Source organism: Grampus griseus (assembly GCF_964374135.1).
Source record: "Grampus griseus genome assembly, chromosome: 3".
Classification (NCBI taxonomy): domain Eukaryota; kingdom Metazoa; phylum Chordata; class Mammalia; order Artiodactyla; family Delphinidae; genus Grampus; species Grampus griseus.
This window is the reverse complement of record NC_139019.1, coordinates 143,210,295-143,236,948: the sequence shown is the minus strand read 5'-3', so window position 1 is coordinate 143,236,948 and position 26,654 is coordinate 143,210,295. Positions and strand designations below refer to the sequence as shown.

The window sequence follows — 26,654 nt, the reverse complement described above, 5'->3', positions numbered from 1 at the left end:
TGACATGAACCCTTTCTGGTATTTTCAAATTTGCTCCATTCAGGAGGGTGGAGCACATCCGATGTAAATGAACTGAAAGATTCAAACACATGGAAGACATTCACAAAGAGGCTGTGCAATGTCTTTAACATCTCATGCCTCTCACAGTCAAGGGAATACAGTAGGCGCTCAATACATAATTGCTGTGAGGATAAACGGCACACTTTGCCATAAGCATTTGTTGTTAATGAGACAAATTTCCAGTGTGAAGGACTGACAAGAACGAGAAAAGGGTGCTAACAACGTCTTGCTTTTGGGAAGAATGCTGTGCAATTTGGAATCTGCAAAACATGAACTCATTCATTCAGAATCAATCTTGTCCATTTTCTTCTCATAAAAGAAAATCCCAAAGTTCTAGTTTTTCACTCTGTCCCCATTTCAAACACAGCAAAATCAAAATCTACACAAAAATACCTCATGTGTTATGTGCCTCAAAAATCACTCTCCATCTATAATTAGCCACTTAAAATGTTTGGGGAGGTGCCAATAGCTAGGAGTTCTCAAAAAACTGAAAAAAACGATCATATGATCTTTTTCTAAAAGGATGAAATAAAAAGTAATATACCAAAAAAAAAAAAAGGAAAAAAATGACACTTTTCTTCCAGATAAATTAGCTTTCGCTTCTCTAGCCTGAATTACAGTATGAAGGAAGGAGGAAAATCCACTGAGATTTATTAGCCCTGGAGTGGAATGTCGTCAAAAGAACCATTTGTTGTATCTAGAAATATGAGATAACCCTTTCTCAGGTCAGTGAAACCAGTAAACATGCCCTTTGTGCTATATAACCATAGCAGCTGATGGAATAACTAAAGTCAGACTTTAAGGGGAGTAGTTTCACTATGAATTTTAAATTTGGTTCCAGTTTCATACGGATGGTCTCGTGGCCACCTCCTCAGTGTTCCGCAGGCAGGAGGGAGGATGGCATTTTACAAAGCTTTATAAATAGAAACAGTGTTATACTTAAAAGGGGGACAGTGGCCTTTACCAGCTAAGTACCATGTGCCTTATACCACCAGCCCTCTGGCAGCTGAAATCATTAGAACTCATTTAGTCTTGGGCCCTCTGTAGGTTTGACAAAAAAGGGTTGTGAATGCAATTTTTGTCCCTAAGGATAAAAAAGGAGGTCAAGGAGTTTTACAAACAATATGTACTATAACCCCCTGAAGAACCATGAATTACAGTTATGAAGTTAAATGTCATTGAAAAATGACTCAACCATGAAACTGACATGAAAACATGGCTGACTTAAACTAATATGTCAATTCTTCTCTCGTCTCACCTTCCCACTCCCCAGACATCATCGAGTGAAACCTCACGAATCTGTCCTTTCATTTTCTTGTGCAAATTTGCTAATAGTACAACAATGTTTATGCAGCAGAAATGGAGGATGACAACTATTGATTTTGTTGCCATGGCCATTTCAGGTAAACTGAACGTTATGACTATGATGAATATCAGAAAGAAAAAAGCTAAATGGAAGAAAAAGGGCTGATCCAGGCTTTCTGATTCCATTTCCTATTTTGAAAACAGCATATGCATCATCTTGGTTCATTCTTTTGGGGTAGCAGAAATCAACAGAGGCGATTTCATCCTTTCATAATGATCCACGTGGCTTCCTTGTTTTGTTGGATGCTTAATTCATTCTGAACATTTAAATGAGACCAGGTGGGAGAGTGAGAAAGTTGAGAGAGTACTTGAAATCCCACTCATACAGATATGCACAATCTTGACTGGACAGAAAAATTTCTGAGATGGGCAACACCATTGCTCTATCACTATCCTCTTGCCAAATGAGGTACATGCAAAAGGTCGTGTTAACCTTGCTTGTCATATGGTTGGCCTCTCCCATGTCTTCAGCCAATGCAGCTTTGCCTCCTGCAGTCCATTTATCTTTAAGAACTTTAACCTTTCAAACAGGGTTATTAAATCAGCACTTCCTCCATCCAAGCTCCCAATTTGGTTTTATGATGCAGATGGAGGGAGGGAGGCTACCTTTTATTTATTTATTTATTATTTTTATTTATTTTTTTTGCGGTACGCAGGCCTCTCACTGCTGTGGCCTCTCCCATTGCGGAGCACAGGCTCCAGACGCGCAGGCTCAGCGGCCATGGCTCACGGGCGCAGCCGCTCGTGGCATGTGGGATCTTCCTGGACCAGGGCACGAACCTGTGTCCCCTGCATCGGCAGGTGGACTCTCAACCACTGCGCCACCAGGGAAGCCCCTACCTTTTATTATAGAGGAAAAATAGAGAGAGAGTTGAGCAAGTGAGGATCTGGGGGTGGGGTCACACTTCTGGGCCCCATTAAGGGCACTAGCAGTGATGTATTGGAAAATCTTAGAAGAATAATGTCACAGAAGCTGAGTCTTTGTGGAAATAGTTCTAAAAACTATGAAATGGGAGAAGTCACAAGGGGAGCTTCCGTGTGGGTATCTAAGGGAAAGCCACTGTCATTACTTTGCAGTGAGGGCTGTAATGACTGAGCCAATTCAAAGGGAGGGGAGCAGGCGAGAGATGGAGAGAACCTAGGTTTTTACCTTCCTACTAACTGTGGTTGATTCTTTATAAGGGGAAAAGCAATAGGTGGGCAACTAAAACCATACTCTGGAAGGGCAAATACAGAGGGGGAAGGCTGACAGGCAGCCTGGCCGAGTTCCAGTGCCTTACAGGTCCCAACACCTTGCTACCAAATGACTTCCAGGAGCACTAACCAGAGCAACTAGGACTAGTTAGAGCTGGTTTCCAAACACCTCCAGAGAGGTGCTCTTTCCCTGTATTCCTGTACTTCCTCCCCCAAACCGCCCCCCCCCGCCCCCAGCTTCCGATCAGGCTTGGTTTGCCCATGTGTGCTAGCGACCACTTCAAAGCACGCTATAGTGAGCTCTTCAGGACTCATCAAATCCCAGCCCTCTCGCCGCACGCCCACTCTCCTCTAAGTCTCTGTGACTGTAGGTAACCAGGATCATTTGCCCTACATGGTGTCTCTAAATGACACAGGTACCTATAGTCTTTCAAGCCTGACTGCCTTCTATTGATATTAATTTTTGCAGAAAGATTTACACAGACATATGTGGCTCTGAGATTACCAGGGACAGCTTTAAGGAAAAACAAAAAAAAAAGAAAACAGCTTTGGGGAAGGGAGGAGGATTAAGGATTCTTGTGTCTTTTCTTCTGGATACCATAATTCCCAATTCAGAGGATTTTAAATAAAGCAGAAAAAAAGAGGAAGATGGGGAAGGGGAAGGAAGGAAAAGGAAAAGAAAGAGCAGGAAGGGGAGGAGAAGCAGAGGGAGACAGAAAACAAAAAACAAAGGAGAAAAAGAAAAGGAGCTAATTAACATAAAGAAGGGGAAAACAAAACATGTCTTCCAGAGTCAGCTGGGCAAGCCTTCTCTCTTAAGTTCTACAGCTTAAGAAGTCCATCAAAGCCGAGGGGTTTGAAGTGCAAAATGTTGAAACTTCCTTTGCAAAACACGGAGCCAGGACTGGGCTCACTAGCAAAGGTCCAGGCCTGCAAACGCCTCCCGCCCCCATGGCTGCCCAGCCCACCCCTTGGCGCTTACCTTCCTCGCAGTGCTTGCCTTTGAAGCCGGCAGAGCAGACACAGTTGCCATCGATGCAGGAGCCGTGGCCCCCGCAGGAAGGATCGATGCACTGATTCAAGGGCACATCGCACTCCGCGCCTTTCCAGCCGCTGTAGCACTGGCATGTCCCTTTAGAGTACTGTCCATTCCCGCTGCACAGGACGGGGCAGGCCGCTGCAAAGAGCAAAGACAGAGCACCGGGTCACAGAGGATGGGGCTGGGGACAGCGCCCGAAGGGCTGTGTCTGTCTAAGGAGGCTGAGCCTGCCGGGCCTCTCGGCTTTGCTTGCAGTGCTCTTAGCTGGGGACTTGGGCCACGGAGGTGCAGAGCCATCTTCAGATAAACAATGGCCACCACAACAAAAATGCTACTAATGACAACTAATAAGAACCGACTGCATAGCACAGGGAACTCTCCTCAATACTCTGTAATGACCTGTATGGGAAAAGAATCTAAAAAAGAGTGGATATATGCATATGTATAACTGATTCACTTTGCTGTACAGCAGAAGCTAACACAATATTGGAAATCAACTATATGCCAATAAAAATTAATTTTAAAAATGCTACTAATAACAGCAGTTACCACCAACTGAATGCTTATTATATGCTGGGCATGGCATAGGATCCTTCACGCGCAATTTACTGCTGAATCATCATGATCAACAAACGAGGTGGGAGGCTAGAATCACGCTCCCATTTTATAGCTGAGGCTCAGATTGGTGAAATTACTTTGCTGGAAATCACAAAGGTCACGAGTGGGGGGCTCCACTGGAAACCAGGTTGCCTGGACTCTAAGCTGTGCCTTTAACTAAGCTGCATGGACATGCGTGTTGCTGCTGTCAGTAATGTGGATCAGAACCCATTTTGCTGAATATTTTACCCTCAGATTAGTCAACTCCTACTCCTGATGTTTATGTTCATTAAAAAGGAAGGGGAGGGCTTCCCTGGTGGCGCAGTGGTTGAGAGTCCACCTGCTGATGCAGGGGACACGGGTTCGTGCTCCGGTCCGGGAAGATCCCGCATGCCGCGGAGCGGCTGGGCCCGTGAGCCATGGCCACTGAGCCTGCGCGTCCAGAGCCTGTGCCCCGCAACGGGAGAGGCCGCAGCAGTGAGAGGCCCGCGTACCGCAAAAAAAAAAAAAAAAAAAAAAAAAAAAAAAAAAATAAGGAAGGGGAGGGCAGGTTGAAGACATGAAATCTCTAGCAGTTCATGTCAGCAGGGACCCTCTTGCCTCTGTTGATAGGAAGAAGGCTGACAATCTGGGGATGGTCTGGTATGAACTGCCAACAGTTCTTACCAGTTTGGCCTCAACCGTGCCAATACTGCCCATTTGGAGGTCATCAAGAGTGAGATTTTAGGGGTCACCTTCAGACTTTGGACTTCTCACTTCAGGATCAGTTTGTAAAGAACCTGAATTTCCAACCTGGCTTCCACCACGAGCCTAAAATGAGGGCATGGCTCCAGGCTATGGAACTGGCATTCAGGGACCTTCAGAAATGACCGACAGGGGTGTTTTAACAATTCCTGGTTTACCTGTGATTTGGAATGCACAGGCTCCAAGAATTCTACAGGTACATGTGTGCCTGCAACTGGCACACATGTACCTGTAGAAGACTTAGAATGGTCTCCCCATCCCCTGACGCGATTACATACCTAATTAGATCGCTTCTTAGTAAAGGCCCCATCCACCTTACCGTGCCCCTTTTGTGGTCATGTTCTATTTAGTTTTTACAGTAATTAATTCTCCTTCCGTGTCTAATTTCCCCAAGATACAGTAAGCTACTCAAGGACAAGACTATGTTTATCACTGTTGATTTCCTTCCAGTGTTGCATTCATCAATGTTGGCTTGATTGAGTAAATATGTCTGTTATGTTCCTGACATTCAGGGACTCCCAAGTGGTGGGCGTGTGGGCAAGCACAAAATAGCCATTTATGAAAGGTGTGGAAAGAACAATTTCTAGGGTGGACCTCATGTCGTACATACAATGCCTTTTTCTCGTGAAGTGTGTGTTGACTGTAATTGACCCTAACTGTAAACTGACATGAAACAAAAAATCTCAACAGCTGACATATGATCGAGGGGCTATCCCCACCCCTATGTTCTATTTTAGAATAGTTGTACAAACAACCATTTCCAGTAGAATTCTTATCCTTATGAATCTACCAGAGAAGAAGGATGAGATCAAAAGAGAGAACATCAAAGCTACATGGTAAATTTAGATAAACTCTTTCTAAATGTAGGGAGCATGCCTTCTATTTCCAAGAGACTTGAGCAGAGAGATCTGTAGAGCTGCGACCCATGCTGATTGTCTGAGAGAGGGTAGACCAAAGAGTTTTGAACCAGGGTGCCCAAGATTCAGATTAGAGACTGTGCAAATACCAACAAGTATGAGAAACGATGGGCTTTCTCAAAGTACTGAGAGGGCTTCCAGGACAAAGTAAATTGGTTCCATGTCAGTGCCCCATAACACTCATGCTAAGCTTTAGGTCAGGGAGGGCAAATGAGTGCACATGAGCTACTATTCTCCCTTCCTGCACCTCTGCAGGGGCAGATCATGGCATCTTGTCCTCCTGAGCCTAGGAGGAGCCTAAAAACCTTCAATGTAGTGCCCTGGCTGGGACTTGGGAGCAGGTGGAGGTGGCAAGAGAAAACTCACTTGCCATTTCTGATCTAGGTAACACTTGTGGGATATCTCCTGGTGGGAAGAGTAGAACCAGCATCATTTCTTACCGCACTTCTTCCCTTGCACACTCAAACAGGAAAACAGTAAGAAGCGTGGCTACCCATGCCTAGTGATAAGAGCTGCAAGGGCTGTTGCTGACATGAGGGTTATATATTGAACTTGTCCTGGATGGCAGAGAAAGTTACATCAAATCACCACCAATGGGCTCCCATTGCACTTTCCTTCCACCCAAAAGGTGGAAGAGGGTAGAACGTAAAGAGGAAACAATTATTGTCTTTATTAATTGATAAAACACAGTTGGGATTATTTACTTTATTCATACTGTAACTGTTTTTCTTCTGCATAGACTCCAAGTGGTGAAAAAAAATTGGATTGTCTAGAAGGTAAGAATGGATTTTATTTAAAACCAGGTGCCTGGGAAGTCAAATTTAAAATATGACCTACTTAAATTACTCAGGGAAAAAAAAGGTAGAGAATAGTCAGGTCAGGGAGTTCTCCACATTCTAAATGCAGCCTTCCTTCAATATGTTTGCTGTATGCTCACCAGGAGGGTGGTAGAAAATGAAAAACACTGTGATGTTCTCCAGAAAGCAGGGCGCTTGACAGGTTCTGCTGATGTCACATAACAAAAGCAGAAGGCAGGTTAAAGAAGAACGACGCTCTCTCGTAACCCATTTACCATGGGACAGAGGGCAAGTGTCAGATGAGCGCCTTCCAGTGGTCACTGGGCTGACCTGCACGGAGAACTCCTTCCCTCAGGGTAACTGACTCATCCTCAGACACAACTCAACCCAGAGCATCACAGTATGTAAGGCTCAGCTTGGTTCTCATGTGAGAGGCTGCGTGAGGTGGGGACCTCCTGCATTAATAACTTTTCTTATAGTTTTACTATCACTAAATCTACAAGATTTTTTTTTTATGACAGGTTATAGGACAAACAATTCTGACTGCACCTGCCTGGAAGTGATATGGAACACAGGTGGAAAGAATAAGGGTTTCGATGCCAGAATGACCTGGGTTCAAATCCAGACCCATCACTTACCAGCCTTGGGATTTTGACAAGATCACTGTACTTCTCTGAGACCCACTTTCCCCATCAAAAAAATTCTCTCTCAGAGTTGATGGTAAGTGTGCTAAAATGCCTGAGGACTCAAAACAGTAGCTGACACCTGGTTTGTAATTAACGGATGTTCCCTTATGAAATTCCAAACTGAATCTCCAGACTGACTTCAAGGGTTAATAAAATTAAAAATGCAGTAGGTCTCAAAGGCACACACACACCACCACCACCAGAAAAGCATCAAATAATACTAACAGAAAGACATCATCTTTTTCTTCCCCTAGTCTTCTCCGGTTGTGGGAGGAAGATGGTTCTGGAATCACATGTGGAAAGTTTGATGTCCTCGTCTCTCTCCCCTGTTCCTAAGGCTTTCCAGGAGCACAGCATCGTACATTCAACTTCCTATTTAAACTTAATTAAAATGTTTACACAAAGTCACTATTCCTGTTTTACTAAAACTAGTAAATGGAAGCTCTAAGACTTGCGCAGAAGAAAAATAGACCACCGCCACTAAAAACTGACAAGTTAACAGGCTGATGACAAAAAGAAATGACACCATTTAGATTCACCTAAATGGTGCAAAGCTTATTTTAATGATCAAGCTGGAGCTTTTTTTTTTTCTCCCCCCAAAGTTCTCTGTAAGGGATGAAATGAATTATCAGTGTTATTTACTCAGTGGGAAGTAATAGGACAAGCCACCCGTGTCTGCTGCTTTAAGTTAAAGGGGTCCCACCTACTTGGAGCTTACAGTACAGACACTACCTGGAGAGAAGGTAGAGGGGGTTGAGGAGGCCCAGCCAGTCAGCCAGCCAGACAGAGGGAAAAATGCCTGCAACTTGACAAGTCATTTGTGGGCTGGGCTAGATATGCGGAGGGACTTTCGAACAATGTGTCTTTTTAAAAATACGGTTGCCATATGATTCTGCAATCCCACTCCTGGGCATATATCTAGACACAACTATAATTCGAAAAGATACACGCAACCCAATGTTCATAGCAGCAACTATTTACAATAGCCAAGACATGGAAACCACCTAAATGACCATCAACTGATGAATGGATGAAGAAGATGTGGTACATATATACAATGGAATACTACTCAGCCATAGAAAGAAGGAGATAATGCCATTTGCAGCAACATGGACGGACCTAGAGATTATCATACTAAGCGAAGTCAGACAGAGAAAGACAAATACCATATGATATCTCCTATATGTGGAATATCAAACATGACACAAATGAACTTATTTACAAATCAGAAACAGACTCACAGACACAGAGAACAGACTTGTGGTTGCCAAGGGGGAGGGGAGTGGAGGAGGGACGAACTGGGAGTTTGGGATTAGCAGATGCAAACTATTATATATAGAATGGATAAACAACAAGGTCCTACTGTATAGTACAGGGAACTATATTCAGTATCCTCTGATAAACCATAATGGAAAAGAGTATGAAAAAGAATATATACATGTATAACTGAATCACTTTGCTGTACAGCAGAAATTAACACAACATCGTAACCCAACTATACTTCAATAAAATTAAAAAACAAAAAACAAATAATGTGTCTTTTACAAATGCTTTGAAATCTGATTGAAAACCCTTCTGGAAAAGAGACTTGAGAATACTTGAACCTAGTACTCTGGGTAAAGTGTCAAAATCGTACTAACAATTGGTTGCCTCACATCCCAGTTAGTCAATGAACACTTATGAAGAAGCTAATATGTGCTAGTAGCTGGGTTAGGTGGTGGGGAAAAGGGACAGAGAAACAAAGATGCCTTGAGTCTCCTGAAGCAATTGAGGATACAATATTTGGATCACGGAGGTGAGGCAAACCAAGTTCAGTGTCCTCAAAACCAAAACTGGTGTCCCATTGTCTTTCGAGACTGTGGACATAGCTTGGTGCTAAGCCGAAGTCAGGAAAGGCAAGTTTTGCTTCTTGCTCCATCCTTGCCATTGACAATCTATGGGGTTGGCCTGATAGTTCGTTTGGGTTTTTCCGTAACATCTTACGGTGCGGCATTAGACACCGTATTTGGCAGACAATAAAGTTTGACCTCTACTACGCACTACACTCAGAAATAAATCCGATACAGATTAAAGATCCAAATAGAAAAATAAACTACAACAGTATTAGAAAAAATATTGAAGACTAATTTTATTTTCTTGAGAGTGGGATGTATAAAAAAGACATCAATTCCAGAAACCAAGAAGATCAGATTTGATTACTTAAAATTTAAATCTTCTACATGATAAAGAAACACCCTAAACAAAACTGAGGGATGAGCAACACTGGGAAAAAATATTTTCTAACATATTTCACAGAATAATGTTTGATATATGAAATACACGAAGAGCTCTTACAAATCAATAAAAACAGACAAACGAAAACCTGGGCAAAGGACATATAAATATAATTTTACACTGCCAATAAGAGCATGCAAAGATTCTCAACTTCATTAGCCATTAAATAAGTATAGATAAAAAAATGAGAAATAATCCTTGACTTAGATTTAAAAAGATCTATAGGCTTTTATATATAGAATGGATAAACAAGGTCCTACTGTATAGCACAGAGAACTATACTCAATATCCTATGATAAACCATAATGGAAAAGAATATAAATAAAGAATGTATATATATGTACAACTGAATCACTTTGCTGTACAACGGCAATTAACACAACACTGTAAATCAACTGTACTTCAATTAAAAAATTAAACAAAAAAAACAACAAAACAAATCTAAAAGACTGATAACCCTCAACACTGCCATGGCTGAGGGGAAACGGGCTCTGTCACGGTGGGTAGGGGCAGAAATCCAAACGAGTTTCTAGGGGGATCACTTGTCCCTATCTGAAGACCTGTCTGGCATCCCATGCCCGACGGTGAAGCCTGTCGACGCTGGTGTCTCAGTTTTCCCTCCCTATTCAATGGTCAGGACAAGAAAGGGCTGTTTTTTGTAGGAAGAGTGAGGAGGTTGGAAAGCAGAACTAAGGAGCAATGACGAAAGTATAAATGCAGAGATCACCAGGCATTCTGTTCACGATGATTGCCTCTGACCAGAACAGCTACCCCCCACCTTCCTGCCTGGACCACTCAGACACTCTAGTTGGTCTCGGGGGAGGGGGGCAAGATCCAGCAGGCCCCCCGTGAAGAGAGGAAAGCGAAGGAAGCTTCTGACAGACGGGGGCACAGTCTCTGGCTCAGAGGGCCAAAGTTCAGGTGCACCCACTTCCTCATTCCCGTTCTGTCAGATGGCATATTAATAAGCCAGGAAGTGATTCAGGGAAGAATTTCCACAAGGACGAAAAACTCATCAGGTGCGTCAGATCTCTGACATTCAGGAGCCATGTGGGGAAAGAAGCACGGGCTGACTTAAGCACGAAAGTATGGATGCTTTAATTAATCCGGGGTGAATTTAATTGCTTTAGTTAAGTGGAAATCGGGTTAAAAATGATGCAGAGCATGCTGGGGTGTGTTAAAAACATGACATATGAGTTGGATGAATCGATAAATTAAAAGTGCACAGATGTTTTAATTAAACCCAGGGAAGTTAACGAAGATCGCAAGAGACTTTTAAGCCTATGATTAATTCAACTCATTTAAAATACCTGTAGAGATATGGGGATGCCTCCATTTTGAGAGTTATAAAAGTTCTCAATCGATAAGTGCTTAAGCTGTTCTTAAAAAAGTTTAAGTGTGTGTGTGTGTGTGTGTGTGAGACTGAACAGCATTAATTATATAATGAATATTTGAAATTTTCAGGGTACACAGTAAGCTTTTTGCAGCTGAAGTCCAGATTGAAGCAGCTTTTCATTCTTATTATGCTTTAAGCATTGAGACCAGCTTGCAAATTATTGGTGTCTCGTTATCCACAAGAGTGGGAGCTCCCCCAAGACATGAAGGTCTGTTTATTCACTGCCGTCTCCCCAGCAGGTAGAACAATACCAGGCAGTGTAGGCTTATGAGTTAGCCCGAATTTCCCTTCGTTTTTACCAGCTGTGTAACTATGGACAAAATTTTTCACCTCAATTTCCTTATCTTTAAAATGGGACAAAAATTCCGGATGAAAAACCCATGGTGTTTTTAAGAGGATGAAATGAAGTACTGTCTGTGAAGTGCATGTACAATGCGTGGCACATAATAAGAAATGTATAGATTTGATTTTATTATCATTATTTTTATTAGGAGAAAATTGTTCCAAATCATCACATCATAAAGAGACAAGAGGGGGGAAACACTCTCTTTCCCAGCACCCATCCCAGCTGACCTCTCTAAAGACTGTTTTTTTTTCCCAATACGGAAGTTTTTTTCTAAAACCGGAGTACTTCCCCACCTCTGTACGCATCACACCTACAGCAAGTTTCTCCGGGGTTAGGCACTCCGCTTTGTAAGACTGTTCTGCAACTCATCTAGTAGTTTAAAAGGGAAACAAGAAGTTTTTAGTCTCAGAAGCGATTTGACTTGGGGGAGGGCTGACTGAGGTAGGTCCTGCCGAGTGATGTATGTTTGGTGATGCAACAAGCCTGGGAAACAGCGGGAGCGGCCACGTTCTAGAGGCATGGACTCACATGAGGGCACCACATAAAGGGCACTGCAGCTTCCAAACTGGGGAGGCAGGCATCCTCCACACCTGCTTGGCAAGCTGGGGGGAAGGAAGATAAAAGTGGTAATGCTGCTGCCGTTCAGATCTCTCTGGGCCACATGAGCAGAGTCCAAGGGCAACATCATCCAGACTCAGACTTGGATGTGTGCATAGGTCATCTGGGGATGCCGTGAGAGTGAGATTCTGATCCAGAGGGTCTGGTGTGGGGCCTGAGGATTTGGATATCTAACAAGCTCTCCGGGCTGATGTTAGCACCCCGGACCTACTGAATCAGAAACTTTGGGGGGTGGGTGGGGAGAAGCCAGCAAGCTGTGAGTTAACAGGGGATTCTGATACATAGGGTTCTAAAGCCATACCTGGGCTAGTACCTTAACTTCTCTGGGCCTCAGTTTCCTTAGCTGTGAAATGGGGATGATAATGATGCAGGATGTGAGGATGACACAAGATCACTCTGGTTAAACCCTTTGCACAGGGCCCGGCACACACTTTGTGCTGAATATGTGCAGAGGTTCTTCGACCGTTTTATCAAAGGTGCCTTCGCCAAGTGTGGAGACACTTTCTGCAAAGCACGAACCAAGGGCTTGGCTTCAAACCCCACCTCCTGGGTTCTTGCTGCCAAGGAATTCCTGCACGTTTTCTCAGGTCAAGGGTGGGACGAAGGAGAGGTGGGATTCAGCCTCGAACTGCAATGGGTGGTGGAATGGCTCCTGTGGGCAGCAGCCATGGCCCCTGGCCTGTCTGCATTACAGGAGATTGCGGGGAGCGGCTGGGGTGGCAGAGGAAGACAGGTGTGAAAGATGGAGGGTCTGAAGGAACATCCTAGGTGGTTCCAGGAAGGACAGGTGGGATCTGATCATCTTTCACCGAGAGAGGTGAGGCCAGCTGTGAAAGGGGAAAGTGGCTTCTTTGCAAAGGATGCTCTGAGGAAAGCATTTCTCGGGTGGTGGGGAGGACCCCTGCACTTTTGGTGGGGATGAAGGGGCTTGCCATCTCTCTCCTGAGCGCAGACATCCACTAAGGGGAGGAACTGATGGGGAGACGGGAAAGCGGTGGGGTGGGGGGCGGGCAGTGGAGCCAGCCAGGAGAGTCAGGTGGCTGTGCTGTCTGTGAGGGCTTTGAGAGTGAGTGGTCACTGCCCCCCTTTTAGGGGATCTTCCTGCCAAGTTAGGAAAACCAAGTTAGGGCCATAAGCCTCAGAGTCAGACAGACACGGCCTCAAAATCTAGCCTGCAGTGTGACCTTCGGCAAGTAGCCTATTTTCTCTAAGTCTCTGTTTCTCCTGTAAAATAGGGATAATAACAACGATTTCAAAGGCTTGTGAAGATTAATGCTGGCTAATGTTTATGGAGCATTTAACACATGCCGAGCATGGTTCTACACGCTTTACACGCATTTACTTTTTAGTCCTCACGGCAACCCATCAGGTGGTACTGCTACTGCCCCCATTTTATGGATGAGACAACGAAGGCCCAGAGAGGTTAAGTAATTTTCTAAAATGGGAACAGTTAACTAGAGGAGCATGGATTCAAACCTAGCCAATTCACACTCTGCAGCTTCCATTCTTCATAGCTTTGTCCTTCTGAGAGGATGCAGGTAAAGTGCAGAACAAATGGTATTTCTTTTCTGTAAACTGTTGCTCCTTCCTCCCTTTCTTCATTCCTCCATTTCCCCTCCCTCACTTGCTCTCTCCCTTCCTTCACTGAAATCTGTGTCTCGGTGTTGGCTGATTTATCCCTGTGTGATTAATCCAACAAATTTGAATCTTGTTTTCTAGCATTCACTTTGTCTTGTACATTTCCCAGCAATGTTTTCATCTGTATGATCTTTGACCCCTAAATTCAAGCCCCTAGACATTTAGAGAGCGCTTACTATCTCCTGGGTGCCAAACTAGGTGCAGGGAGATACAAAGAAAACGGCTGGAAGTTTGTGATCCAGTGGGAGAAACCGATGTCACCTCCCAGCTAGAACATGGCACGGGATGAAGGGCCACTGCCAAGGTGTCGCCAAGTCCTGTGTGACTGCAGGGTTCTCTCTGTGGGCGCATCAGGGAGGTGGTGACCTGGGAGTTTGGTCCTCAAGGATCAGCAGCAGATAGGAAAGTTTGGGAAGGATGAGAACATTCCAGCCAAGAAAGTGGCATGAGTAGAGAGGAAGAAGCAGGGCCGTGGTGTCCATGAGGGACAAGTAGCTGGAATCTATGGTGTATGGGACTTAGTGGGAGATGGTGCCAAAGGAGCTCAGATCATGGAAGACCCTGAACCTCATTCTAAGAAATATGTTATTTATTCTCAGCCTATGGCCCCTGACCACCAGCATCAGGGCCCTGCTGGAGGATCATTAAAAGTGTGCACGTGCCTGAGCCACACACCAGTCCTACTGCTTCAGAACCGGCCGGCATGGGGGAAGAGCCTGGGAGTATGCATTTTTAACAATCTCCCCAGATAAATGTCTTTAAACCAAAGATTGACAACCACTGTGGGAGGCAACTGGGAGCCACTGAAGGTGTTTGGGGAGAGCAGTGTCATGCTCCTAAGAGCGCTGGGAGAACGCCACAGGTGGTGAGTAGGAGAAATGCCATCAGGTGGTGGCCAAGTGAACAGGGCAGTGGCTGTGAGGACAGGAGAACAAGGGGTTGAAGGTCGATGAAATAGGAGTTGGCAAATGATAAGATGAGGGAGGTGATAGGATGTCCCAGCTTGGGGCCGGGAGGACAGTGGCTCAGAGCAACAGGCTCCGATGTCAGACAGACTTTGTTTCAAATGCCTGCTTTGCCACTCTCTACCTAGTAAACCCTAGTTTCCTCTCCTTAAGGTTTCTGGGGTTCAAACCCTAATCCTGGTGTGCAACTGCCACACAAACTTGCAAAGCACGTCTTCCTTACGCCTCACATCTTCTGAGGTGAATCCATCTCATGGCTGGTCTAGCGTTAAGAGGGCAGGCCAAATTGCTTGGTTTGAATCCTAGTAATACCGCTTATGAGCTGAGTGATTTTGAGCAGGTTACTTAACCTCTCTGTGTTTCATTTTCCTCCTCTGTAACAGGGGATCACAGTCATCTATAAAATAGGACAATTAATGATTCAATGAGGTAATTATGCAGTTGCTCAGTGCAGTGGTTGGCTCATAGTAAAATCTCAATACATGTCAGCAACGATGACGATGATGATTTGACTTTTGTGCTAGCACTTGGCCGAGAAGGACTGAGTAGTGGGTACGTTTGCCAGGTAATGGGAGAAAACTGGCAAGATCCCCATTCTGTCTGTTCAAGGCTCCACACAAACTGGGTAGGAGCGGAGACCAACCCCCAGAAAGAAGACTTCATGTTCCCGTGGTCGTGGCATTTCTGGGCCTCCCCTGACGGCTGATCTGCAGCGGGCGCTGTCGTTTCTAATCGCTATTAAACACGCATTACCGAACAAGGAAGGCTCTGGTGTGTTAAGTTTCTACTGCAGGTTGGGGCCTTAAGCTCAGCACCAAATATGCCATCTGAGAAGCCAGTGTCAAAACAAGATCATCAGAAGCCTTGGATGTCTTCCGAAAGGCAAAACTGCTTTACACGCGACCCAAGGAAGCATCTTAAGTCATTGAGAGACCTTTCAATAAAAGTCAATGAAAGAAAAAGGAATCAGAGTTAAAAAGCATCTAGCCCACAACAAATAGCATAGAAGTATAGTAATGAGAAAGTCATGCAAGGGGATTAGTAATAACAGAAAAAAACATAAACTAAACAATAACTGAATCATAAGCACGGTTCTAGCTGGACAAGAGAGGCACCTGACGGAAAATGGTACGAGTTATTGGGAAAGAAATGCCATCTTTCCTCAAGCTCTGAATCTGAACAGATTGTTTATGGCATTAAGCAATTAATGAAATTCTACGCTAGAAGACACTATTCAGTGTAGCTCCTTTACTAGACTCTCCCCCCATGGAATTTTCTTCACATTCCCCGATACTAATTGACTATTTTCATAGATCCACACTTCGTTGCTTCAAGAACTTCCTTATCGTCTCCTTAATAACATCTATAATAGCATTCAGAGCCCACAACCCGGCATTTTGGACTTAGGCTTCCATTTCCCACTTACTTATCACGTGCATCTGTCAGACCGGAAGCTCGCAGAAGGCAGGCCCTGGCATTCTTGCCCATCATTGTATTTCTGGTGCTTAGTGCAGGCATATGATAAGCGTTTGCTGGACGCACGAATAAGCTTGGTCCCCTTGACTGATTTGGAACAAGGTGTTAGAACCCTCATACATTCTTCTGGGGTGAGGGTCAGTTCCACTTTGACATCTGAGCCCCTCGGAGCCCCCGGTTTGGTGGGGGCTGAGGAATGAATGCCCTGCAAATTCATGCCGACTGCTTCCTCCGTTCACTGTGGGGATGTCGTCAGATGCCTGATGCAGACTGTCAGGTTTATCAGGAGACAAGGAGCTGTTGTCTGCACCGCACATCTGAGGGCACGGGAGGTGCAGCATGAGGTCAGGAGAGTAAATCCGCGTTTCTGTCACTCGGACATACACCCGGCCGCTCGGATGTGATGGGAATGTGGCGAATTCTCCCTCGGGCAGGAGGGCCTGAGTATGCCGGCTGCCTGCAGTAGCAGAAACTGGCAGACCCGAGGCATCCTGGGCACAGCTGGCAGGGCAGGAACAAAGGGGAATGCGAGTTTGTGATGTGGGTGGACCTGGGCTCGGGACCTCCTAAGGGCTTTTATCGAGAAAGAAGGGACATGATTGTGGGCCACGGCCGGGAGATGGCATGAACTGTTCAGGGTAGCAGGGGCCTCGGGACCAGCTCTCTCCTCTCTGCACTTGCTAGCTCGATTACCTCACCCTGGCTGCTCCAGGTCACTCCCTGCTAACACCTATGAGCTTCCTGGGCTCAAAAGTTGTTTGTGAGTAGCGATGTGTCATAGTCACTGACAGACTGTGCTGGACCAACAGGATACGGCCACCCAAGCATCTCTGCCTTATGCGTGAGGGGTGAGGGGAAGGTACACACATGCTCACACCCGCAACCACACATACCCTCACACACACAACCCCATTTGAATCTTTTTCTTGTTAAAGATCAGAAATGCATCTTTGATAGGATTCACTGAGGAGGGCATAGCATCTTGTGAAAAATGCATAACCTCCATCTAATCACGAGTAAACATCAGACAAACCCGCATCCAGGGACAAGCTAAAAAATACCTGACCAGTACTCTTCAAGACGGTCAAGGTCATGAAAGACAAGAAAAGAGAGAGGAGCCCTCGCAGATTGGAGGGGACTAAGGAGACATGACAACTAAACACAATGTGGGATCTGGACCAGAAAAAAAAAAAGGACAAAATTGGAAACAAGTCTGTGAATTAGTCAACAGCATCGATCAATGTTAATTTCCTGGTTTCACTAACTGAACTTTGATAATTTAAAATGTTGACATTAGGGGAAGCTGAGTGAACTCTGGGAACGCTATGTGCATTTTTGCAACTTGACTGCAAGACAAAAATGCTTTTAATATAAAAAGCTTAAAATATTGGGGGTGGTTAAAATAGGATTTATCTCACATTGTTGATATGAAATATGAGATACAGATACATATCAACATATGATATGTTGATATGAGAACAGATAAGATAGTATGTATTATACTATATATATATAATAGTAATAACTATTAATTGTTATTAAAACTACCCGAAAAGGAGGCTTAACCGACCACAAGTAAACGAGGAGCTAATCATTAGGTTTACCCATCTGAAGCTGGTAGAGTTCAATCTGTGTGCCTATTTTTACGGGGTGCTCGCTATATCACACAGGTGTAGGTAGTGAATTTTGTTATTTTCAGGAGCCCATACTTAGGAGATGAGATGCTCAAGGCTTGAATTTATCTAGGAGCCAGGCTGCTTCACATGTGCTATATATAGAGTAGGACCCAATGTGGGGATTCTTGACGTGAAATGAATGTGTGAGAAGCTGACTGGGATTGATTGCTCAGGGCAGCGCAAAGATTCCTTTCTGGAACGCAAATCAAAACTCCAGTGAGGTATCACCTCACACCAGTCAGAACAGCCATCATTAAAAAGTCTACAGATAGCAAATGCTGGAGAGGGTGTGGAGAAAAGGGAACCCTCCCACACTGTTGGTGGGAATGTAAATGGTGCAGCCACTATGGAGAACAGTATGGAGGTTCCTCAAAAAACTAAAAATAGAGTTGTCATATGAGCTAGCAATCCCTCTCCTGGGCATATATCTGGACAGAACTGTAATTCAAAAAGATACATGCACTCTATGTTCATAGCACACTATTTACAATAGCTGAGACACGGAAAAAATCTAAATGTCCATCAACAGACGAATGGATAAAGAAGATGTGGTATATATACACACAATGGAATATGACTCCGCCATAAAAAAGAATGAAATAATGCGATTTGCAGCAACATGGATGGACCCAGAGATTAACATACCAAGCGAAGTAAGTCAGAAAGAGAAAGACAAATACCGTAGGATATCACTTATACGAATCTAAAATATGACACAAATGGACATATCTACAAAACAGAAACAGACTCACAGACAGAGATCAGACTTGTGGTTGCCAAGGCAGAGGGGGAGGTGGGGAAGGGATGGATTGGGAGTTTGGGATTAGCAGATGCAAACTAGTATATATAGGATGGATAAACAACAAGGTCCTACTGTATAGCACAGAGAATTATATTCAGTATCCTCTGATAAACCATAATGGCAAAGAATATGAAAAAAAAAATAAAACTGAATCACTTTGCTGTACACCAGAAACCAACACAACATTGTAAATCAATTATACTTCAATAAAATTTAAAAAAAAGGGAAATATTCCTTTCTCAGTAGATTTAAAGGCGGCACTAACGTTTCCTATTTATTGCAATGGATTCCAATTTTCTCTTTTTTAACTTTTCATTTTGACCTGAGTCCTTTTAAGATAAATTCATCTGTGTAAACCTAATGGGCAGACTCAAAGAAATATGTGAAGGAAATAAAAATTCTGATGGCCCACGAATTTGGCAACAAACATAAAGGTGGTACATGAAAGAGCAAAGTGTGTGAAACAAGGGTTTAAAGTGTTTCCAAACACCATCATTATTAATGAAGTAGCTTAAATTTCAAAAATACTAAGGAAGCAACATCTTTAGGGCAAAGCGGTAGAAGCTTACTCCTGACATTCTTAAGCCAACTTTGCCAAGAATAGATGGGGAAACAAGGAGAAAGCAATTTTAATCTCTAAACGCTTCAATTTTGTCCACTGTAGGCATCAACAGCTGAATTAAAATATACAGGTTCAGAGGCCGATTTCAGGAACAGCTTCTGAGTGTGCAGGAGGAACTACTCTTAACAGCCACTCGATATTTGTTTCGTGAGGATCAATTATATACCACGGCTAATGCACGCTCAGAGCGCGCGCCTGGCCACAGTACAGGTGGTAAATGCAAAACGCACACCGAGAGGCCTTTTAAGCAACTAAATGCACACCCCATTACAGATCCATAATGCAGAGTGGACGCTCATCTGCAAATGGATCGAGAGTGAAGAGTTCTTAAATGGCCGGGGTACTCAGGGCTGAAAGGCTGATCCCTGGATGTGCAGTCAGAGCACACACGTTTTTGGGGATTAATAATACATTGATGTGTGTCAGTGTTAATATACATTTACAGCTCACAGGCCCTGCAGCTGAGGGTTCAGCCCATTTGCAGCCACAGATAAAAGGACTATTCTGTTCTTCCTCTCATTAAGGCCTTCACTCCTAGGAAATTAGATTACGCGAGGAAAGCCATTCGAATGCTACTGAGGTTTTCCCTCCTTGAAAGCCTTCGTTCTGAAAAGTACATGGCAACCGTGCGGCAGGGTGTCATCTACCTGCCTCATCAGAGCCCTTCAGAACCGGAGCAAAGGGCTGGCTGCGAGGAACACCAGGCTCCAGTGTCTGCTTGGGCATGTGTCCACGTGCCCCGGGCAGAGCGTGCCAAGGTGCAAGGCAGCCAAGAGAACGGTCCGGTGGCTTCGTGCTCTCTTCTCCTTTTGCGTCTGACAGGTTTTACCAAACCTTTATGAATGTATCCATAGGTGGTGTCATCTAGGAATGAGTCTCACACACGCGCAACCAAATCCAGAACTTCAGGCACTTAAAAGAGTCCTAGTCACTGATCAGTCAGCATTCAGAAGGATGGGCATCGCAAATCTTTGAAATACTGTGAGTATCTGAAATACGATTTCCCCAAGCCATTGTGATTTAGCTTTTCCAGAGCGGCTTGACTAATGACTGCCTCGCTCTCAGAACATCAAGGTAGGATGGTCTTTTAATGAGGAGCACATAAAAGGATGAAAATATTATATGAATGTATAAGTAAATATACTATGACCTATGTAAATAAAAGATGGTAAGACTAAACCCTCCGAGGGCTCACAGTGTGTTCCGCTAAGAGCTTGAGGTGTGTTCTTGCATTCCATCCTCAGGATGAATTTAGGAAGGAATTCCCCACTTTCCCAGAGGAGGAAACGGAGATTCAGAAATGTCAGATCACTTGTTCAGGATCACAGAGATCCTGAACGGTTGAGCTTGGGATTGGAACCCAGGAATGCCTGACTCCTGAGCAAGGGCCTGGAACCTCTCCATCACTGTTTTTCAGACTCACTGGCGGGTGGGGAATCAGCATAGTCAGTGTATTTCATTTATAAAAAGTGAAACGGTACAGAATAGAAAAGAAACATGAAGTGTTGTTTGTGGACGTCTCATTTTAATTTTACGGTTGTATTTATCTAGAATGTATACTTGTGTGTGTGTGTGTGTGTGTGTGCACATACCATGTCTAAAAAGTGTGAGAAACTCTGCTCTCCGCTGCACTAGCCTGTGATCGCACTGCTTGAAGGTCAGGCTCAAGGTCTCTTGCTAGCTAGGTAGGCAGCCCTAAGTCCTCTGTTCTTGTGAGAGTCATTTTCTTTCTTATAATACTTTCCCCCCAAGAATCCCAGGGCCCCCATCATCCTGTGCAAGGCAGTGTAGATAAATTAATAATACAATTTAAAACCAATTCAGCCAAGATAAATAGCACTCCCCAGATTAAGAGCATAGCTGGCCAGAATGAATGAAATTTACTAACCCTGAGATGCTTAATCTTCCATTTCATGGACGTTAATGATTATAAGAAAGGAGCGATGGTAATTCACTTCTGCTTTTACAGGAAATCTAACCATCTCATTTTTAGCAAGTCTTCCTTCTCAGCACACCTCAATGGCAAGGATACCTGCCCTGCTCTTACAGGTATATTGGCCAGTTGTCACACATCGAAGTCTACTCTTTGCCAAAGCATTAGGACGTGTAGCATGCACGGCTTTACTAGATATCCCAATGGAATTTGCTGGGGAGGCTACTTTGGTGCCCCTTCTCCCACCCCTTTTTGAGAAGCCTATTTTCTATTTTCCAGTCATAGCAGGGAAGTGGTGGTAAATACCTTTAGCACAGTCTACTCCTAGAAATCCTGGAAAGCAGTGACACAGCCCGGACACACATTCGCCATTCCCATGGCAGTTACGTGGACAGTCCTGCACTGAATCTGAAAAAGAGAGAAATTGAACAATTACTTTTTTCTCTGCCTGCTGGTGAAGCAATTTAATAGTCAGCCATCCACTGTTTTTCAGGAGCAGTGGTAGTAACCTCAGGTGCCTACAGAGGACCGGTAGGGAGAAGTGAGTGAAGGAGGAGAACAGGGATGGGTGGGGACTAGGGCAACTTGAACAATGCATGGATGTAACCACTGCTCTCCGTGTGATTAGCCCAGGCAGGAATATGGGGCTAATACTGCTGCAATTTTTGCTTTTTCAAAAGAAACTACTTATCTGGATTTAAAAACTACAATTTTCCAAGACTGAATGCTGGAAAGTTTTTAAACACTGTAAGCCCCACCCTGCCCCAACATCATCCTGTCAATCTGAGATGTGGTCTGAGATGTGGGATATCAGCTTTTAGCCTTAGGGATAGAGAGTGATTCTCCAAATGACAGTGGTGGCTCCTGATCTCAGATTTACAGAGTAAAAAAAATCCCCTGCGTTAAAGAAAGAGAAGTCTAAATACGTTAAGACTGATCAATTTTGGCATGATTTGGGGATTCTTTAAGTAGTAGGTTTGGGGTGGTACAAAAGGTCTTTTATGCCTAGCTTTTTGCAGATCTTATTTTTCATGAAAATCGATTAGTTCACCCTTGTTCTAACCTGTATAGCCATCTTATTTCCTGATTTACCTTGCTATGTGTACCCTCAAGTAATGCCTTCAAAGGGATAATTTTGTAACTTTTTCATGTTGATTTGGGTCTGCACAGAAGGAGTCATACTCTTTTAAAATTATGATTATTATTAACCTAATTTTGCCTTACGTTCAAATAAACACATTTAGACTTTCAGGTTCTAAATTACTAAGATGATCAAAAGCCACTATGCCCCAAAGATGACATGACACAGTCCTTGGGGAGCTGGGGACATTGGCTTGGTGATATGCATGAAAGACTAGGAAGTCTAATTGTCCCTAATGGAGTCACCTGTGAATGGTAAGGGAGTTTTTCCTTTAAACTGAATTTCCCATTTATTCCCACTCTGGACTGAAAAACCAAACCACTCCGTAGTGCTTTCTTTCTATAGTGCTTCACTTCTCAGCTCTCTTCTGCCGGAATCTGGGTGTGGTTGGTTTCCGGCACTAGGAGAACTCAATCAGCGTATCTGCTTTTTCAAAATCAGTATCGAGCCAATTTATTTTCTTCTTCTTCTTTTTTTTTTTTCTGGCTGCATTGCGTGGCTTGAGGATCTTAGTTCCCTGACCAGGGACTGAACCCGAGCCCTCAGCAGTGAAAGCACAGAGTCCTAACCACTGGACCGCCAGGGAATTCCCAAGCCAATGTCTTTAGTGTCTAACAATTATCACTGCAGGCTCAACTCCCTGAGGTTGGCAGAATAAAGGTGGGCTGAGAAGCATCTAAGTAGCTATCGATTTGTTTCATCTTTTCATCCTCCGTTCCTTCTTTCATTCAAAAAGCATTAGGTTGAATCATATGACGTAGCTGCTTTTGCAGGTCAAAAAGCAATTTCACATGATGTTAGGAGACAATTTGCCACGGGTGTCTTGTGTTCCTGAATGTCTTATGAGCAGAGGCACTGACTCCTTAGCTCTGGACTATCTTTTTTAAAAGGCTGTCTGTATAGTGAACAGCCTTGGGAGATAGAGACAGTGTCCGTCTCCAGAGCAAAGGGCAAGTTTAGTTACTGTCCAGTATAAATAAAGATAATGTCTCCCTCTGGAGAAAAGAATGAGCAGGCTCACCGCCTATTTGGAGACTCAAGGACAGTAAATTCAGAGTTTCTCTCCTGTCATGTAACCCACTGCCTGTGTAGGTAACACCTGGCTCTGTTTGTGTTGCCCTGTGGGGACTGGGGCTTGGAACTGGCACATATGTTGATACTGTGGATATTACATTGCTCTGAGGAATAAAGTCTTTTGTCTCTGACCCAGGAGCACCTCCTCTTCTGATAACATCTATGAGACTGTGGCCAGCTACTGTGTGAGCTGACAATTACGGTGAGATCTCAGACCTGTCACAGTCCTTGACATAGGGTTTACTTTTTTTTTTTTTTTTTTTTTTTTTTGCGGTACGCGGGCCTCTCACTGTTGTGGCCTCTCCCATTGTGGAGCACAGGCTCGGGACGCACAGGCTCAGTGGCCATGGCTCATGGGCCCAGCTGCTCCGCGGCACGTGGGATCTTCCCAGACCGTGGCATGAACCCGTGTCCCCTGCATCGGCAGGAGGACTCTCAACCACTGCGCCACCAGGGAAGCCCGGGTTTACTTTATTAACTGAGCAACTGTTATATGCAAGGCACCCTACAAGACATTGGTGAATACAATGGTGACTAAGACAGACACAGTCCCTGCCCTCACAGAACTTCCACTGTCATAGAGAATACAGGCCAAAAAAAAATTATCAAATCAAATAAAAATTGTGATATGTGCTTTGAAGAGAACAGGACACTGTGATGGGGAGTAAGAGGTGGAAGCTACTGAGAAAGGACAGTCAGGGAGGGCGTCTCTATTCTATGCAGGTGGCATATAAGGGTGAGCTGGAACAGCCAGGTGAAGAGTATTCCAGGCAGGGGAATGCCCTGGCGGTCCAGTGGTTAGGACCCTATGCTTCCACTGCAGTGGGCCGAGGTTTGATCCCTGGTCGGGGAACTAAGATCTGCAAGCCTCGCAGCATGGCCACAAAAAAAAAATTAAAAAAATAAAAAAGCAAGCAAGAAAGAGTATCCCAGGCAGAAGGAAGAGCTGATGCAAAGGCCCTGAGGTGGAAAACGGCAGAACTGAATCCCACGTGGCTGGAGGGCAGCTAAAAAGGAAGAGAGTGACCTAAGATGAGTCTGGAGAAACCCAGATCATCTAGGGCCCTGGAGACCATGTGGATGAGTTACATTTTATTCTGGGACCAATGGGAGCAAGCGAAAAAGTTTCAACAGAAACATGACATTATCCAGCTTGCATGTTCAGAAGTCACTCGGACAGCAAAGTAGAGCTAGGTTCTCACTGAGCATCTGGGTCTGGGGATGCTTTGGTGGAAATCTCCCTGTTCTCCAACCTAACATCCTCAGAGACAGAGCATCGAAGAGAGGAAGCTCTTTGCTACCACAGTCCCAGGGAAAAGGACTACGGTCTTTGCATAGGCTCTGTGCTGGGCTGGAAGGCCTCCTTGCCCTTTAGCTGAGGTATTTACCCTTAAGTCTCAGTTTAGAAAACATTTAGCTTCTAGGCATCTTCCTTCCCTACTGCCCTCAACCTGGGTTTTGTACCCTTTCCTCTATCTTCCCCAATTCCTATAATTGTCTTTTTACCTATCTGTCTTCTCTCATCAAGTTCCATGAGGAAGAGATCAGAGCTGAACTGATCACCCAGGTATTCTCAATGCTTGGCACACAGTAGGTCCTTGGTAAGTAATAGTTGAAGTGTGTGTGTATGTATGTGTGTACGCGCACGCATCTCAGAGGGTGGGAGAATCCAAAATGAGCAAAAACTGCCGTGAAGAGTATTTTTCATTCAATTTCCCCAGGTCTTTTTTTAAAATTAATTTGTATTGGAGTATAGTTGCTTTACAATGTTGTGTTAGTTTCTGCTGTACAGCAAAGTGAATCAGCTATACGTATACATATATCCCCTCTTTTTTGGATTTCCTTCCCATTTAGGTCACCACAGAGCAATGAGTAGAGTTCCCTGTGCTATACAGTAGTTTCTCATTAGTTATCTATCTTATGTATAGCAGTGTATATATGTCAATCCCAATCTCCCAATTCATCCCACCTCCCCGCCACCTTGGTATCCATACGTTTGTTCTCTACGTCTTTGTCTCTATTTCTGCTTCGCAAGTAAAGCTCAACTGCATCATTTTTCTAGATTTCAAATATAAGTGATATTATACGATGTTTGTTTTTCTCTTTCTGACTCTCTTCACTCTATATGACAGTCTCTAGATCCATCCACGTCTCTGCAAATGGCACAATGTCGTTCCTTTTTATCGCTGAGTAACATTCCATTGTATATCTGTACCACATCTTTATCCATTCGTCTGTCGATGGACACTTAGGTTGCTTCCGTGTCCTGGCTACTGTAATTAGTGCTGCAATGAACATTGGGGTGCGTGTGTCTTTTTGAATTATGGTTTCCTCAGGGTATATGCCCAGGAGCGGGATTGCTGGGCCATATGGTAGTTCTGTTTTTAGTTTTTTAAGGAACCTCCATACTGTTCTCCCTAGTGGCTGTATCAATTTACATTCTCACCATGCCACCCCCTGCCCAGGTCTTGTCTTTGAAGCATTTCTACAGTTTTTGAGGAAAGAAACAATTACGTAGTACTGCTGAAATAGAGAAGGAGCTCACCTCTCTCAGTCCCCTTTTTCCAACACCCAATTAAATATTACTCTTGAAATCTTATCAGCTTTCCTTTTTGTCAACCTGGTTGGACTTTTGTTGAGGAAACAAGGCAGGTGATGAGAGTTAGCCCAGGAAATGGGATTTTTATACAAGTGGAGGCTGGCCTCCCCGAAATCTGCACCGTGCTTCAAGAACACCACTCTGTTGTAACCTGAGATAAAACTCATTTCTGAAAGCAGGCTGCTTCTCTCCAAAACACAAAAGACATCCCTGAGTCAAAGGTATATTTAGTGTGATGGCCGGTCAACACCCATCTAACATCCTTCCTTCTGTTTCATATCACAGGGGTTTTCGGCGCTCCTGGCTGCTCTGATGGAGTGTGTTCCGATGATAGATATGTGTGGGAGAATCTCTGAACCAAATAAAACACTGCACTTTTCCCTACATTTCAGGCCAATTACTATCATTGCTCTATCAAGATGTCTGCCCAACTATTAGGCCGATAACCTTTGACTTTCTCTCTGAGCTACAGTCCAGACGGAGAGAAATCCTCTGGGGAGAATTGCTATTCCCAGCTCCAACAGGCGAATGAGGGTAATGGCCTGGGGGAAGGGCATCTCACTACCACTGTCTGTGTCCATGTGGATAAAGGCAACGGAGGGCAGAAGCCATTATTAGATAACATGGCCCCCAGACAACTTGCTGTGTGGAAGGGGAAAGGGATTTATCTGGCTCGAATCCAAAGCAATCCAGTG

At 44.3% G+C, this 26,654-nt stretch overlaps 1 protein-coding gene across 7 annotated transcripts in view; it reads right to left on the bottom strand.

Moving 5' to 3' along the window:
- The window catches only part of TENM2 (teneurin transmembrane protein 2), a gene marked incomplete at both ends in the record, with an annotated part of 991,817 nt that overhangs the window by 161,499 nt on the left and 803,664 nt on the right, over nucleotides 1–26,654 (bottom strand). For all 7 annotated transcript variants that reach the window (XM_082650012.1, XM_082650013.1, XM_082650014.1 and 4 more), the window contains 2 exons: nucleotides 3,602–3,796; nucleotides 21,452–21,553. In XM_082650012.1, the coding sequence (XP_082506138.1) occupies nucleotides 3,602–3,796; nucleotides 21,452–21,553 (297 nt within the window). The remainder of the gene's footprint in view (nucleotides 1–3,601; nucleotides 3,797–21,451; nucleotides 21,554–26,654) is intronic.